This window comes from Daktulosphaira vitifoliae, unplaced genomic scaffold (genome assembly GCF_025091365.1).
Source record: "Daktulosphaira vitifoliae isolate Bord-2020 unplaced genomic scaffold, ASM2509136v1 Scaffold_2, whole genome shotgun sequence".
Taxonomy (NCBI): domain Eukaryota; kingdom Metazoa; phylum Arthropoda; class Insecta; order Hemiptera; family Phylloxeridae; genus Daktulosphaira; species Daktulosphaira vitifoliae.
Genome location: NW_026099573.1, coordinates 38,575,042 through 38,592,322, shown reverse-complemented (window position 1 = coordinate 38,592,322; position 17,281 = coordinate 38,575,042). Strand labels below are relative to the sequence as shown.

Below are 17,281 nucleotides of genomic sequence, written 5' to 3'. Positions count from 1 at the left end.
CTGGTTGTTGTTTTAACATAAAAAAATCAACGTGTTATCAATAATACAAATCTCTTTTATCGGTAACTGATACTAAATCTTATACCACACACCAAGTAACACGTACATATTATAAAATGGTTTGGCAACCCTCCAAAATTGGCATTACACCAATAAGGCAAAATTCGTCGATAAATTAATTTTTTATTAATTCTATAGAATTTTAATGATTTTATTTCTCATATATTTTAAAATCATTCATCACATTCTATTTTTAAATTTCTAATTTCTAAATTTAAAATATACAAGCCTTTTCAAAGGATTAAATATACCCCCAGTCATTGTTGTGTAAACTGTTAACATCACTAAATATCGATGGCCATCGCTATTTTCTTATCAATCCAATAATGTTAGTATTTATTTATGAAATTTAGATATAAATCTTCACCCAACAGCACAAATACACTATAATATTTTTAAATCTGCGTACAAAATATTATTATTAATAAATAATCTCTTCTATTAACAAAAGGAAAGATAGACCAAAAGGTAGTTTCTTTAACAGAAATATTTCATTTAAGTATTTAAATAGATTAAAATGTCGGATTACGAAAGCGAAGGTAGTTACAGAGGTGGCAGCGATAGTGAGGTAATTATTGTTTAAATAATAATTTGCTTAATAAATATATGCTGAAATATGTTTCAATTAATTTATATTTTACAGGAAGAATCTAATGTTCAACGCAGAAATGCTTCAAGTCGAAGTGTTAGTAGAAGTCGTTCGGGTAGTGCTTCTGAAGCTGAAGAAAATAATCAGTATATAAATTTATAATAATTTTTATGTTTGTTGAATTAATTTAACTTACAATACTAAAACTATTAAATTTGTTTTATAGAGAAGAAGATGTTGGCGATGAACAAGAACCTGAAGGAGAAGACTTGAATTCAGAAGATGTAAACTTATTTAAAAATAATTTATTGATTACATAAATATTAAAGGTGTATTTTAATATGTTATTCATTCTACAGGAATATGATGAAGAAGAAGATGAAGAAAATGATCGTCCTGGCAAAAAGAAAAAGAAAAATGAACGTTTTGGAGGATTTATTATTGATGAAGCTGATGTTGATGACGAAGTAGAAGAAGATGATGAATGGGAAGATGGAGCAGGAGAATATGGTATTGTGAGTAATGAAGTAGACGAATTGGGTCCAACTGCTAGAGAAATTGAAGGACGTAGACGTGGAACCCTTTGGGAGTAAGTTTTATATTATATCGACTTTTTTTTATGTTTAGATAAAATTATTCTTTAATTCAAAAATAATAATTTTAGTTCCCAGAATGAAGATGAAATAGAGGAATATTTACGAAAAAAATATGCTGATGCTTCAGTTACAGTTAAACATTTTGGAGATGGAGGTGAAGAACTAGCTGATGAAATTACTCAACAAACACTTTTACCTGGTGTAAAGTAAGTTATAAAGCATTTATTAATCATTGATGGTTATAAACTAACATCTATTTATTATTAAATTTAAAGAGATCCAAATCTCTGGATGGTTAAATGTCGTATTGGTGAAGAAAAAAATACTGCTTTACTACTCATGAGAAAGTTTATCGCATATCAATTTACAGATGATCCATTAAAAATTAAATCTGTTGTTTCACCTGAAGGTGTTAAAGGATATATCTATATTGAATCTTACAAACAAACTCATGTGAAATCAGCTATAGAAAATGTAAGTAGTCTTAAAATGGGTATTTGGAAACAACAAATGGTACCAATAAAAGAAATGACAGATGTTCTTAAAGTTGTCAAAGTTCAAACAGGCTTAAAATCTAAACAATGGGTTCGGTTAAAAAGAGGTACTATGAATGTGATTAAGTATACATAATGTAATTTTAAAGATTATTTTTTTATAATTTATAGGTTTATATAAGGATGATATCGCTCAAGTAGACTATGTAGATTTAGGACAAAACAGTGTACATCTTAAATTAATTCCTCGAATTGATTACTCTCGGCCTCGTGGTGCACTAAGAGCAACTACGGTAAAGAACACTTTAGCTATAATAATTAACTGTGTTAATTGTTCAATAATTGAATTTAAAAGTATTAAATTTTTATTTTCAATCATTAACTTTCAGGATATGGAAGCTTTAAAAAGAAAGAAAAAAAGACGTCCAGCTGCAAAACCTTTTGACCCAGAAGCAATTAGAGCAATTGGTGGAGAAGTTACTAGTGATGGTGATTTTTTGATATTTGAAGGAAATCGTTATAGTAGAAAAGGATTTTTGTACAAAAATTTTTACATGAATGCCATTACCACTGATGGAGTAAAACCAACATTATCAGAACTAGAAAAATTTGAAGAAACTCCTGAAGGAATAGATATTGAGCTACCTGTTTCTAAAGATAATGCAGCAAATAGCCAAGCAATAAGTGCTGGTGATAATGTTGAAGTCTGTACAGGTGAATTAATAAATCTTCAAGGAAAAGTATTATCAATTGATGGTGACATGGTTACAATTATGCCAAAACATGATGATCTCAAGGTAATTTTACTACTTTTATATGTGGTATTTAAGTTAAATGTAATAAATAGTTATATTTTATAGATGCCCTTAGAATTTATGGCTAATGAGTTAAGAAAATTTTTTAAACAAGGTGATCATGTTAGAGTAGTTGGTGGACGTTATGAAGGCGATACTGGTTTAATTGTTCGTGTCGAACAAAATCGTATTGTATTATTTTCTGATGTCACAATGCATGAATTAGAAGTTTTACCTCGCGATTTACAATTATGTTCGGACATGGCATCAGGAGTTGACTCATTGGGACAATTCCAATGGGGTGATTTGGTGCAATTAGAGTTAGTTTTTACATAATTATAATTTTGAAATAACCACAATGCAAAATACTTTTATGATATTTTATTATTTTAGTCCACAAAATGTTGGTGTCATAGTGAGGATTGAGCGTGAAAAAATGCACATATTAAATATGGCTGGAAAGTTAGTAGAAGCAAAACCTCAATCGCTTAACAAGAAAAAAGAACATAGGAATACTATTGGTGTTGATGCATTAGGTAGCTCCATTCAAAGAAAAGATATTGTTAAAGTTATAGATGGACCACATACTGTAAGTATTAATTGAAAAATTATAATTTATATTAATATTTGTAACCTTATTTATTTCTCAAGGGAATGCATGGAGAAATAAAACATCTCTACCGTCATCATGCATTTCTTTACTCCCGTCTTATGACAGATAATGGAGGAATTTTTGTATGCCGTTTAAGACATATTGCCTTAGCTGGGAATTCAACTAATAAAGTATTTATTATAATGATTTAAAAATTTTTTTTTCTTAATATGTTTCTTTTTTATAAATAAATTTTTATTAGGCTCTTATTACACCTCAAAATGGATTTGCTTCACCACAAATCACATCTCCCAGACACACACCCGGTAGCCCATTTGGTGCAGGTGGTGGTGGTGGACGTGGTAGTGGAGGTAGTGGTGGAGGAAATAGATTTAGTGGTGTTCGTAGAGATAGAGACTTAATTGGTCAAACTATAAGAATTACTGGTGGTCCATATAAAGGAGCTGTTGGTATCGTAAAAGATGCAACTGAATGTACTGCAAGAGTTGAACTTCATTCCTCTTGTCAAACCATATCAGTTGATAGAAGAAATATCACTATTGTTGGACAACAAAACAAGGATGGAAGATTAACATCATCATACTCCAGGACTCCAGCTAATGTAATGATGACACCTGGTTATCGTGAAGGAGGCAAGACTCCAGTTCATGGTTCAATGACACCTAATTATGAAGCTGGTAATCGAACTCCACATTATGGTAGTATGACACCTTCACATGATGGATCTAAAACACCTACTCAAGCATGGGATCCTGCAGCTGGATATACCCCTGCTAGGATAACTGATGCTGATCTCGAATACCCAATGGATCCTGGTACTCCGTATGCACAAACTGGATATGGCTCATCTGATCACTCATATTCACCATATCAAGCAATTTCTCCATCTGGTGCTGGTTTTAATAGTAAGCAATTTTACATTTTATTGAAAATTTTCAATTTAATATTATAATATTAGTGAGATGACATGACTGACTCAATTAATTTTGTTTTCTATATGTTTAATACATATGAGGTTGATACGAACCTTAGAAATGATTTTATCTATAGATTTATCCATCTAAAATTAACTAATATTCTATTTCTTCTAAAAATATACCTACAAAAATATCCTTTATAAAATCCGCAAAAGCTAATATAAAAGTAGTCAGACAAATGTATTTGTGATAGTTATCTTTTTGTTTAGAAATAAGTTCCATAAAAAAAAATAATAAAACAAACTGTATAAAATATATTTATAATAGTGTTAATTTTTTTATTTGTAAGTTTCTGAATAATTACAATCCAAATAATAATATTTCAATAATATTGTATTATATTATAATATTATCAATATTATATTGCCAAATATATTATTAAATAACATAATTGTAATATCTTGGGATGAAATATTTTTAACTTATAATAATAGACTAAGCTTTAAGTTACACTAGGAAATTCATTGTTTAATTTAATAATTTGTATTTTATTTCTTAAAAGCCTTATTAAAAACCTTATGTACGTTTTGTATTAAAATTTTATTTTAGGTAGCAACTCTTATATTAATACACCAAGTCCATTAAATACTGCTAGTCCACGTAGTATTCAATATCATCCAGCACCATCGCCATCTGGGTCTTATGCCAGTTTAATGACACCATCATCTGTATCATCTCCAGGACTTGCAGCTCCCTCTTTAACATCATTTGGTATGTGATAGATATTTTTGTTAAATGCATTTTTTTAAATAATTATCCTTTAATTTCAGGTTTACCACCTGGTTGGCAAACTACTGATGTTTATGTTCGCATAGCTGATTCAGATTTAGCTGGCCAAACTGGAATTATTAGAGATGTTAGTGAAGCAACATGTAGTGTTTATTTACCAGAAGAGGAACGTGTAGTCACTATTGAAAATGAAAATTTGGAACCAGTTATGCCAAAGCCGAGTGATTATGTAAAGGTTCTTTGTGGACAATACAGAGATAGAACAGGCAACATGGTGGCAATAGAAGGAAGTGAAGGAGTAGTTTTGATGTCAGATGAAAAAAATCCATTACTTATTCCATTGTTACATTTATGTAGAGCAACTTAATTGTATTTTTTTTAATATTTGTATAAATGACTGTAGGCTCTTTGAAGATTACTATATATAAACAATTAAATTTATATACTAAATACTTAAATATCAAGTGATGATTATAAAAAATACAATAAATAATTAAAATATAACAATTAAAAAAAATTCAAGACCATATAAGGTCTTGATTTTTTTTAGTCTAATAAGAACAAATAATGTTCTTATTTTGAACTCTGATTTTTAAATAGTATTAACTGATTTCAATAACCAGCACTGAATTGAGAAAAATGGCACACTGACATTTTTGTTAAGAAGATTTCTTGTACCTATTCCTGGATTAAAATGTTCAAGTTGTTTATCAATTTATACTTAAATAACCTGCTTAATTTAATTTTAGATAAATTACCATACTCATTGATGTGATTTTATAGTTATCACGATTTCCTATTAGACCAGCTCTTTATTAGGATACCGAATGTTTTTTGGTAACTAGTTTGACAAACCCTATTCTTTATGTAACTATGATAAAATATCTTATAATTTTCTTTGTTAATGTAACAAATATTTTGCTCTAACATCAAGCCATCTGATAAATTTAATTTGTATACTACTATTTGTAAGATAATCGAATATTTCCATCGAATATCAATAGAATAAATAATATTTGCTTTCTTAAAGACAAAAATTCAGTATAAATAAACGTCTTATGTGTGTTATGTTTACCACAATGTATTTTTAAAAATGTTATTCGAAATAGTCCAAGCCGAACTAATACACACACATTGTTAATCAAATTACATACTACGGTTTCACCGAACATAAATGGCATTCAGCTGATCATATTAAACATGTTTCGCAAAACAGACAATTGTAACTGAATAAAAGGCTCGTAAATTAGAGACCAGGCCATAGTCATTAAAAAGCATAGGACAGTAATTTCGGCAACAAACAACAGCATTCGAGCAAAGCGGTCGTTGGTTTTTCGTATCACGTTGATTGTGCAAATTTCGGTCAATCCAAATTTGATGACATTGATGGCCACGTTGATAACGCCCAATATCAACAGCATAGTATTAATAACAGTATGTATTGCATAAACAGTCTGTCTTGTCAGGTTATTTAAAAGGTTCAAGAAACTCCCATCTGGATAAGCGCCTAAACTTTGTTGAAAATCATCTAGAGTACTTAGAATTGCTCTGGCCAAGTCCAACGTACAAGTATGTGAAATTTCCTAAAATCACAAAACAAAAAAATGTATTGATATTTATAATAATAACTATGAAAGTGTACTTTATACAGTCATGTAACAGTAAAATGTATAAAATCCCTTAACTTTTAGCTTTGAGAATTCTATTGATGAACGCATAGGGAGTCACAAAAATGTTAAAATTCAAATTCAGCATAAAAATGTTAATTACAAAATAAAAGTTTATTCATTAGCTCTTATGAGTTCCCTAAATAAAATCTGTCTTAGTTTTTATTTTAATAAAATAATCATTGTATTCATTTTTTAGATAAACTTGAAAAATAATTATTAATTGAATATAAAATTACTTTATCAGTCTTTTACAAAAGACAAATTTTTAAAAACAAAATGTCTAAATGGTAACGAGAAAAATATTTTAAATTAAAACTAAAAGAATGTGAAATTAATCAACTTGAATAAGCCCCTTATAAGGCTTGTTATTTTCAAAACTAAAATGGAGTATTCTTATATAAATAAATTTTAAGTTGCACTTCTACAAAGCAGATAAGTTTTAAATATCTTAATTTAAATAATTTTTTAAGCACTTGAAAAATAGACATTTATGTGTTAGACGTTGAAGCTAAAATAATAAACCTAATGATTATCGATAATCTAAGACAGTTTATAAATCTTACATTTCTAGCGTACCGAGGCATCCAAAAACTTAGGTTATAATTAAAAATGATTTACATTGAGTAAACTTTTATTTTATTATAATTAACAAGTTATTTAATAATAACAAATTTTATTGATACATTTCTAGCAATTAATTTACTAAAATTTGTAGCCAACAGAGTATGTAAAAATGTTGAACATTTTATTCTTCTTTTGAAACAGGTAATCGTTATTCAGTTACTCATTGATATTGTCAATTACATTACAGGAAAAATGAAAACCAATTAATTGTTAGTAAACTGTAGTGTATTTCGTCGAAAAATAAGTGAATTAAAATGTAAATAACATTTTTGGTATTAAAATAAAGTTAGCAAAATTGTGATAAATAAAAAAATTATCAAATGTTATTAATGTTATTTTAAAAGATGTACTACTTGGAAAACTGTCCCACTTTTAAACTAATGAGATACGATTTTTAAATATTAATTTATTGACCTCAGTAATAGCAATCGCTAAATAAAATCGAATGTATGAAAATATTGAGATGTTCACATTTTTCATAGGAATAATACTGAAATATAGTGACATAAAACACAACACAACTATCAACATTACTCGTACAACGTACAGAGTTAAGTATAGCAATTAGGCAATTGCCTAAGTCATGAAATGGCACCATCCGAACATTTTTATGTTCCGAAAAATTAACGCCTGACTGGTCAGTCACTAAAAGAAATGTTCATTGGACATCACAACGAACAATAATGGTGTGTAACGCTGAATGCGTATTACCTCATGAAATCCTAGTACCTTTTTTAACACGCTTATATTAGTTTCACTTGTATTCATTTTATTCTGCGATCGGTCATTTAGCATTGCGAGCCGTTGCTGCAATGGCTACTGTTATAAGATTACATTTTTCTCATAAATTCCTAGTACTAATAATCTTATTTTATTCGCTTATTCTTTGTCGATTAAGTGGCCTACAAATTACTCCTTATTTTCTTAATTGTAAACCAATTCCTATTGTCGGCTTGGTATGGAAACTTAAAAGAGGATATTTTTTAAAATTTTTGTTATGATCATCATATCACATGATTTTTATGATATAAATACGATCTTAAAATTGAAATTAACATATTTTATGTAGTCTTAAAAAAATTAAGATCATATATTTGTATATTAAATGGTCGTGATAATAAATTCAATATAATTTAAAGTACAGTAGAGACCAAACAAAATAAAGCTGAGGCATTTTTTAGATTAATATTGACTGATACTTGACAATAAATAAAACATTGTCGTAAAACGATTCGATGATATGCTACTTTCAAAAAAAAATTGAAAAAAATGAACACTCCTATCAAAAATTACATGAACTCATAGAACAAGTCATCAGAACGTCATTTTAATTTTAATCATACACTATATTAAAAAGTTATATATTAATTTAATTTTAAACGATTATGTACTGATAGCTTCAACTATTTACATTCTATGATCTTTTGACATATCATTGAATAAAGTTGGTCAGTAAGAGCGGAGTAATCGTTTTCAGTGGCATAAAAAAATAATAAATAAAAAGAAAATACACTCAGTGTAAATCCAATAGCTTTTCAGCTATGAATCCAATTAAAAAAATATCCGTTTATGAGTTTCCATTGCAAGCCGACACATATTTAGTATTTTATTTATTAATAATTGATAATTGAATAAAGAATTCTGATTTGATAAGTAAATGCCAATTACTATACAATCATCGTAAAATGACAAATTGATTACTTCTGTTTATTGGGTTGGGTTGGATCTATTTATTAAAAATTAAATAAAGTAGTAATAATAACAATTACATGGGAATATTAAAAGATACACATTAGAATCAAGGAATATTTTCTTATTTTTTTAATAAAATAAAAATATTAATTCATGGCTGAACTTCTTTCGAAGTCTATTATTTTTTTTATTTAATTCTTTGTTGAATCATTTTGTTCCACTCATTTACAGTAAGCATTTTTTATTTCTATCAGATTGAATATTATTATTCTTCCAAATCGATGCAATTTTTTTGGTCTACCTATTCAGAACTTAAAAAAAAAGATAAATAATTGATCATTATCCTTATGACGACAGCCTCGGAAAAAAATTTTAAATTGCTATTATTAAACGTTTTGTAGGAACAGTTGTCATGAAAATATATAAATATCTAACATATTTGTATAATAAACTCTATATTTATTATAATTTTTTTAATATAATTTATACAATTTAATAATTATAATCACGAAAATTAATTTGTTATTTTTTAAAAGGTTGGTCCCGTAAGATAGAATAATATTCCCCTGTGCCTGAAACATCTTTAGTTGTGATTTGGCTTTTAATTTCGACTATATCACAAGTCAGTCGTACGGTTAGGGTTTAAATAAATATTTCAGTTGCGTTTAGGAGAGACCGGATTATCGAGTATTTCAGTGTCACATATTCGAGAACTAAACTCATAAGGGGAGGTGTCCCTCAGGGTTTAGCCTTCGGACCTTTGCTGTGGAACATCGGTTCTAACCACATCTACCATTTTCGCTGCTGACCCACGTGAGTCTTATCTGTTACGCGGACGTCACGTTGGTGGTGATGGAATGCACTTCAGCAGAGACGGCTGGAAGTCTGAGCTAACTTTGTTTTCAGTTGCCTTAGCCTGGCGCTGTCTTGTTTGCGTAGAAGTGTCTCCTCCGTGGCGGCAATGGGTATCCCACTAATGGACTTAATGATACATATCTGAGTGTAGTGATTGACAGTTTTTTTAGCCACACATTAACACATTGTTTTTCCAACGGGACAAGTGATTTCTAGTTCACTCGTTTGTTGAATCATTCATGATCCGTTCGCCTGAGACAAAGGCAATCCCGAAACTCGGTACAAAGTGGCCAAAAGTGCTGGTTTTAACCAGCGCTGTAAAGAGTACTTTGTGTTAATGTGAACTATTTTATTGATAAAAATATTCGAGTTGGTTTTAGAAATATGTTTTTGTTGGGATGGATTCGGATTTACGTTTACTTGCGGATAGTTTTTCTTTTATAATCTTAAATTTTATTCAAGTATAAAATAAGTTAAAAGTAAGTTTTCTTTTGGGGTAAAAGATAAAAATAGTGTTGTTTAGTAGTTGCATCAAAAACGAAATCAGTTAAAATATTTACTTCACTGTGATATTCGAGCAAAGTGAATCATCATATTTAATTTTTTAAATAGTTTCTTGCTTACTTCAACTAAGTACACATGAATATAATAATAATTACAAGAGCAGAGTTAAAATTAAAAAAAAATTGTTCATATTATTACTCATTAAAAGATGTTTGGTAGCAATACTTTGTAATTTTTCTGTCCCTAAACTCAACTCAACTATGTTCGACCTTCCCCTACATAGCAGAACTATATCTGGTTCGATTTAACCTGATTCAGACTGAATCACGGTTCTGTTTATACTTAAATTAACATGTTGGTCTAATATTTTAAATAATGGATTTTTTTTTTTACTATACATTAAAAATATCATTAGCTTCTTCCAGATCCGTCCTTAAATGGAGAAAATTGACTACTTTAAATCTATGTAATATCGTTATTTTAATTATGGATTAATGTACAACAACTTAGGAACATTTTTGCTTATAGTCAAACCACGCACATAAAATAATAAAATAAAAAACTTATTATTTTTATCGTAATTTGTTCAAATTGATTTTTGATAGTGAACATTCTTATTAAAAATAAGTACAATAAATGTCATACACATAATAAATGCTAAACACATACAAACACATAGTATGTGTTAAGCGTTGATAATGGTAACATTGTTTCCGAAATACATATCCGCGACTATTCATTAATTTTTTGTGGCTTTGAGTTTAATATTTTTTAGTTTTTTAAATTAATAATGTTTTTAATATAGTTTTAATTTTACTTAATTAATTAGCCACAAGTGATCAATTTTTATTATATTATCAAATAACTTCATAGTCTTTTCTATTAATTTTTGACAAAAATGGTAGCTTTTTAAATATAATTATAGTTAGACATGTAAAAAATCTTATGGAACTTCTAAAATACCACAATATGATTTATATTTAATTATGATTTAACATCATGTTTTTAAAAAAATACTCTTGTGTTAATAATCAATATTTAATTTATGCGAATCTTGATTTATATTGTTGGATAAAGTATAATAAAAATGAAAAAACCCAGCACAGGGGGGTCGCGGCACAGTGGTGACGTGGTATAGATGGATCAAGTATAATGATATCTGACAGTGATTAAAATCACTATCAAAAAAAAAACGCTTCGATGCAAATCTTTAGATATTGTTTAATTTTAAAAAATTGGTGGATTATTCCAAAAGCTTCATGATCTGCTAGTTCATTATTAATATCCTAATTAAGATAAAGTATGTAGAATGAAAAAGGGATTATTAAAATATTATTTCTCATAAAAAAATAATGTTGATCCATACACTTTTCAATATGTCATAGCATTATAAAGTTAAAAATGTAAAAAATAAAATCGAGAATTTTCACACAATAATAGCATTCGGTAGCCATTTTCACCGTGAAGATAAAATAAAGTCCGAAATTTTTTTTTCGCATAATAAAGTAAATTACATTAGCTTTAATTTAAGATATATATAAAAGTGTCAGACTTTCCGGAACACTTTCAAAATTTAAGTTGAAAAAGTAAATTTTTTGTGAAAAAGTGGTCATTTTAAATCCCCCCCTGTGGGCAGGTAAAGGGTCAGATATAAAAAAAATATATACCAAATGATAGGTAATAATATTACACATCTATATAAAATAGAATTATATTGATATGTTGATTTTTGAAAAAGTTATGGCACTTTTAAGTAAAAAAAATTGAAAAAATTTCGAAAATTAGCGATTTTTAAATTTGTAATTTTTTTGGAGGTTTCCCCCATTTACGGGGAACGAGGGAATTTTTTTCAATTTTTAAGGGTAATGTCTTCGACTAGATACAATTTGTGATCTTTTGACGTATCGTTGAAAGAAATCGGTTCGGTGAGAGCTGAGAAAAAGTGGTAACAGACACACAAAAAAAAAAAAAAAATAAACACATCTTAGTAAAACCAATACCTTCTCAGCTTCGCATCGAAGTTAAAATGAAAAACATCTATTTTCATTTGTTTATCAAGGAAAAACAGCTATCAGTTGAAAATTACCTGTAAATATTTATTTTTAATCATATAAGAGATTAAAAAAGAAAAATGTTTTATGTTATATGTAATGATAGTATTTTATTTTATACTGTTTCTTTCAATAAAATAATAATTTAAGAAAAAAATATTTTATAATAAGTATTAATAAAGTAGACTATTATTAAATAATATTACTGATAAGTTTATTTGCTAGGAAACTTTTAGATATTTTTATGGAAAATAATTTCATATACTCATTAATTTTGTTTTAAATTTAACCAAAGACTAAAAAAATATTTTGTACATGCATTATGACTAATTTTTTTTAATATGTAAAATTAAGTCCAGTCACAAAGTCTATTTTAATTAATGTTTCTGTTTTGGTTCAGTCCGTTTAAAATTTGGTTCCATCCATTTTGGTCTGGGCAAACAATTTTATTTAATAGTCTGGTTTGGTTTGGTCTAATTTTTATTAGTTGTTCAATCTAGTCTTTTTTCCATTTTTCAGAATGCACAGTGGGCTAAAATAAAATTAGCTTGCATAATTTCAATTATCAAAGATTTAAAAAGTAGTAATTTGACTGAAAATTTTTATTCTTTATATTCATTTTTGATTAATATAATACTATTAGTGCTCCTGTAACAATTTTGTTACTCGTGTGTTATTTTTTGTTTCCATGGCAATTAAAAATTTTCAAGAAATGATAGGATATTAAAACCTATTCTGGCGTGGTACTAATTTTTACAAATTTACTTGTAATGATGAACGATATAATTAGACAACAGATGCGGGCCAGATTTTTGTTGAATTTTTCATCGATAGTCGCAAAAAATATCGTTAAAATATAGTATTAGCATATAACATAATGTATTTCCATATGTTATTTTGACGTATAATGTTTCAAATTAAGTTCATTTATTTGGTTGTGATTTACATTAAAAAAAAAATAACTTTATTTTGTAATTAAAAAAAATTCAAAAACACAATAACATCTTTCATGCGACTTAAAAATATAAGAGCCACGTATAAAAATAATGAAATGTGTAATACATGTTGGGTCTATTGAGGGGTTTGTGAGTTGGCGGTGCTTAATGTACATGAATGGCAAAACCTATGCTGCTAATTAAAAAATATAAAACTCCAGAAATTCAATATGTTGTAATTTTATTAATATGTAATATTTTATTAATTTGCATGAAATTAAAAAAAAATAAAATTCTTATCTAGCCAATTATTTTATTAATAATGATAAATTCTGATTACATATCTAATTGAAAATTTAAGCTTACTAATTTAAGAGTACCGTTAACATTTTTAAAAATTGAACAACGCGTCATTAGTTTTCAAAAAATAACATAAAAATTAGGATAGAAGCCTATTAAAAGTTTTGATTTTGCGGATTATACAATGAAAAAAGCTTATAAGGAGTCAACTATAGAAATTATTATTAGAAAACTTTATCATTTTTTAACAGTGAGTAATTTTATAAAATCAAAAATTACACAAACAACGTCGAAACAAAAAATAATACTTTAAATAATATAATTCTTACGTAATTAAATTTTATCATGAGTAAAGTGCATTAAGTTCATGATCAAATTAATTTTTTCTTTTTTAATTTAATTTAAAAGCTTATTAGGTAAAACTATAATTTTATGATATTAAGTAAATAAATGTTTTATTTAAGAAGACACCATTTTAAAACTTAATAATTTACTAATGATATTTTTAATGTTTAAGAATGAGATTTTTGGCTTATTTGTAAAATTAATCATTAGTTGAGTCTCATCTTAAAAAATTTGACATCCAAAAATTTAGATTAATAAAAATTATTGTTGTATAAAGATAATTTTGGAAATTAGACTGTGTTTTGCAAAATTTCTGATTACTTGACAACCTTAAAAGTATTATTATTGAGACTTTGAATATTGCATAATATATTTACTATGGGAAGAAACATAATTTACAATGCCATTTTTAGTAGAGTTTAAATGCTTAGCTAAAGAGTTAAAAATTAAAACCTAGCTTAGTTATGGTTATTTAAGATGTCTTTAATCGGATATTACAAAACGTGTAAAAACGAGATTACACTACTCCCATGGCCTTATCATATCAAAAACAGCATTTATACAAAAGACAACATCATTCTTTTGGTTTGTGTAATACAATTTGAATTTGTATCTTCCATAGAAAAATTCTTTAGGTAAGTTGAGTTTTTTATAAAAATCTGTATCTACGCTGTTAAATTGGTAAGTGCCCTTTTAAAATATAAATATCAATTAATATTTATAACATATTAATGAAAATTCAATGTTTTACTATGAGTTCTTACTGTTTTTATTGGGCAATCTGAAGATTTTAGGCGCCTACGTAAAGTTTCCCAATTAGTACTTCCACAAAAAAATTTCATAGAAGAACAAGCCTTTGGATAACTTAATATAAAGTAATTATCTTTCCAACCTCCTATTTGTGACCAAACCGCCATATTTACGTTGAACTAGAAAAATTAAAATACTCTTCTTATAGATATACTTAAACAAATATGGTCAATTATAACAATAAATATAAAATTTTGTACTTGAAAAAGTATCGTATTTTAGCTCTTTAAAGTCAAAGTTACAAGTTTTTCTCACAGTGAGCTTTTCAGCCGCAAAGTTGTCAACATTTAAAAGAAATTTTACGTAAACGTACTGGCAAGAGGAGGTCACAGCGATGGGGTCACAGATTTTCATAAAATTTATATAGATGTAATCTATATTGAATACAGAATCGGACGTATTTGGAATTTTTTTGCCAATACCTCCCCTAAGTCGAGAAAATTGACTTTGTAAAATTTTAATTAGCTTAAATAGGGTCATTTTTCTGCAGGTAAACAACCCGTGTAGTCTAGTCGATAATACGTGATCTAAAACAAGTACGGAATCGAATCTCAACGACTGACGGCATTTTTTTTTTACTGTTTTCTCTTTGAATTATTAATTTTATGCAATATTTGTTAATTTTTTTTTTACATTTCATGTATATCTATAGTTTTATTTGCATTCAAAACACATTTTGATGGCACAAATTATCGATTTTCCAATGGTAAAAATATGATTAAACTAAAACAATATTTTATGCACATAAATATAACTTTTACTATTAACCAGGTAAGAGTATATTTATTTTTTTAACTTTAAAATCAAAATAATGTTATAAGAATGCCATTAAAATTTGTTAACATATAGTTCTTAAAACTGAATATATAAATTCACATAATATATGTCATAAAGAGTTTTTGTTTAAAATATTTAAATATTATTTAAGCTATTTAAAATTATCCAAAAACATATTATAATATTGTACAACTTATTTAAATTAAAATTAATTTTTACTGTTAATGAATCATCAAATGGAATAGAAAACGTTACGTTTCCATCCACAGCTGTTTTATTGTAGGAGAGTTTCGTAAAATGCAAATTATGATTGATCAAATAATTAATTGTATCATTACACTTAAACAACGCTTTGAAACTGCATTTGTATGGTCCCTATAAAATAAGTGAACAATTAAAAAAATGTCTTTTCATTGGTTTTATTTATTAATAAATAAATTACTATTTAAATCTAAATCAATGTTTAATTTAATTTTTGTTTTTACATAAATTTATAATTAATGAATATACATTGAAAGAATAAAACTGTATTTTATTAGCAACATTTTAAAATATATAAAATACTGTAAACAGCTATAGTCGTTTTAATTGGAATTGTACATTTATATTTTATTTATTGCATAAGTTTTACTTACGCAAGGTAAATTAGGACGGTAAATGCTTTCAGGAGCGTTATATACTGTGATTAATACGAAGCTGAATACTGAAATAAAAAAGATAACCTTCTCAAACATTTTGAAAAAACTAACGAGTCAACGGGTAATAAAAACGGATGAATGCCAATAATTTAAGTATTCAATCCTAAAACTATTTCTCTTCTCCAATTTAATGAACGAATATAAATGGTTATAGTATGTACAACAAACATAAATATTTCTACGTTTCTGGTAATTATTTATTTGTTATCTATGATCGATTTTCATTTTGACTATTGTAGCTGTGATATTTTCTCAACCGCAACTAATTTTCTGCTAAAATAATTTATTTTCACCATAATATAATGTATTATTCTATAAGAAACATCTCAGTTCTGGTTAAAAAAAAATTAAGCAGTAAATTTACATTATTAAAATAATAATTATGGCAAATTTTTACTACATTATTTCAAGATTGTGTTAAAAAATGTCCTTAAATATATTTATATTTCAATAAATGTGTAAAATATTGTAAATTATTCTAAACACCAAGCAATTTGCGGTTTTTATGACCTTTATGATGTATAAAAATAATGTGTTAAATAACACATTAATAATCACAATAATCTCTTATCGACTTTGGACTCTTTCCGGCTTGCTAATAAACAATAAACGTCGACACTGACATTTTTTATTTTATAACCATTCAAGTTAGTGATAGTAAGATAAATTTAACTAATTTACGTTTGTTTTTTATCAATATAAAATCTAATATATTATTAATAATACTATATATTATGGTATTTAAAAATATTAGAACATCTTATATATATAAGATACTGTGTATACACACTAACAAAAACCGCCATACTTGTATTGACTCGATTAGAGTCAATCGCTATTTGTAAGTTATTCAAATTTTTATTAGACACCGTTTGTAATTATCTAACAATTTATTGTGTTGGATACAAATTTTTTGGTCTAAATTTCACAAAGCTATCGCAAAATACGCCATATTAGCTTGTTTAATTATAAAATAACAATTATTTTTTACTCAAAATTATTAATAATACTAAGGTATCACCACCACAAAGAAAAATATAGTATTCATTAAGTAAAAAAACGAGTTTCTATTGATCACATTGCATGTAACAATGTACATGCTTCTTTACTTACTGAATACTCTATATAATGTATTTTTATTTATTTTAAAGTTTAAGGATGAAATTAT

General features: G+C 26.9%; 2 protein-coding genes across 2 annotated transcripts; one reads left to right on the top strand and one right to left on the bottom strand.

Annotated features, from left to right (window-relative positions):
- Positions 1 to 238: 238 nt before the first annotated feature.
- Positions 239 to 5,310, top strand: LOC126898619 (transcription elongation factor SPT5). The gene is made up of 14 exons (XM_050672864.1): positions 239 to 628; positions 704 to 795; positions 876 to 933; positions 1,009 to 1,238; positions 1,314 to 1,451; positions 1,521 to 1,846; positions 1,911 to 2,032; positions 2,129 to 2,536; positions 2,600 to 2,853; positions 2,927 to 3,122; positions 3,185 to 3,316; positions 3,388 to 4,051; positions 4,673 to 4,834; positions 4,894 to 5,310. Exons 1-14 carry the CDS (start codon positions 578 to 580, stop codon positions 5,217 to 5,219), a joined length of 3,159 nt encoding a protein of 1,052 aa, XP_050528821.1. The 5' UTR covers positions 239 to 577; the 3' UTR covers positions 5,220 to 5,310.
- Positions 5,311 to 14,350: 9,040 nt separating this feature from the next.
- On the bottom strand, positions 14,351 to 16,379 carry LOC126898232 (uncharacterized). The gene is made up of 4 exons (XM_050672172.1): positions 16,051 to 16,379; positions 15,635 to 15,790; positions 14,593 to 14,757; positions 14,351 to 14,518 (listed from the first exon to the last, which is right to left on the bottom strand). The coding sequence occupies exons 1-4, from the start codon at positions 16,147 to 16,149 to the stop codon at positions 14,351 to 14,353; spliced, it is 588 nt and encodes a 195-aa protein (XP_050528129.1). The 5' UTR covers positions 16,150 to 16,379.
- Positions 16,380 to 17,281: the final 902 nt, after the last annotated feature.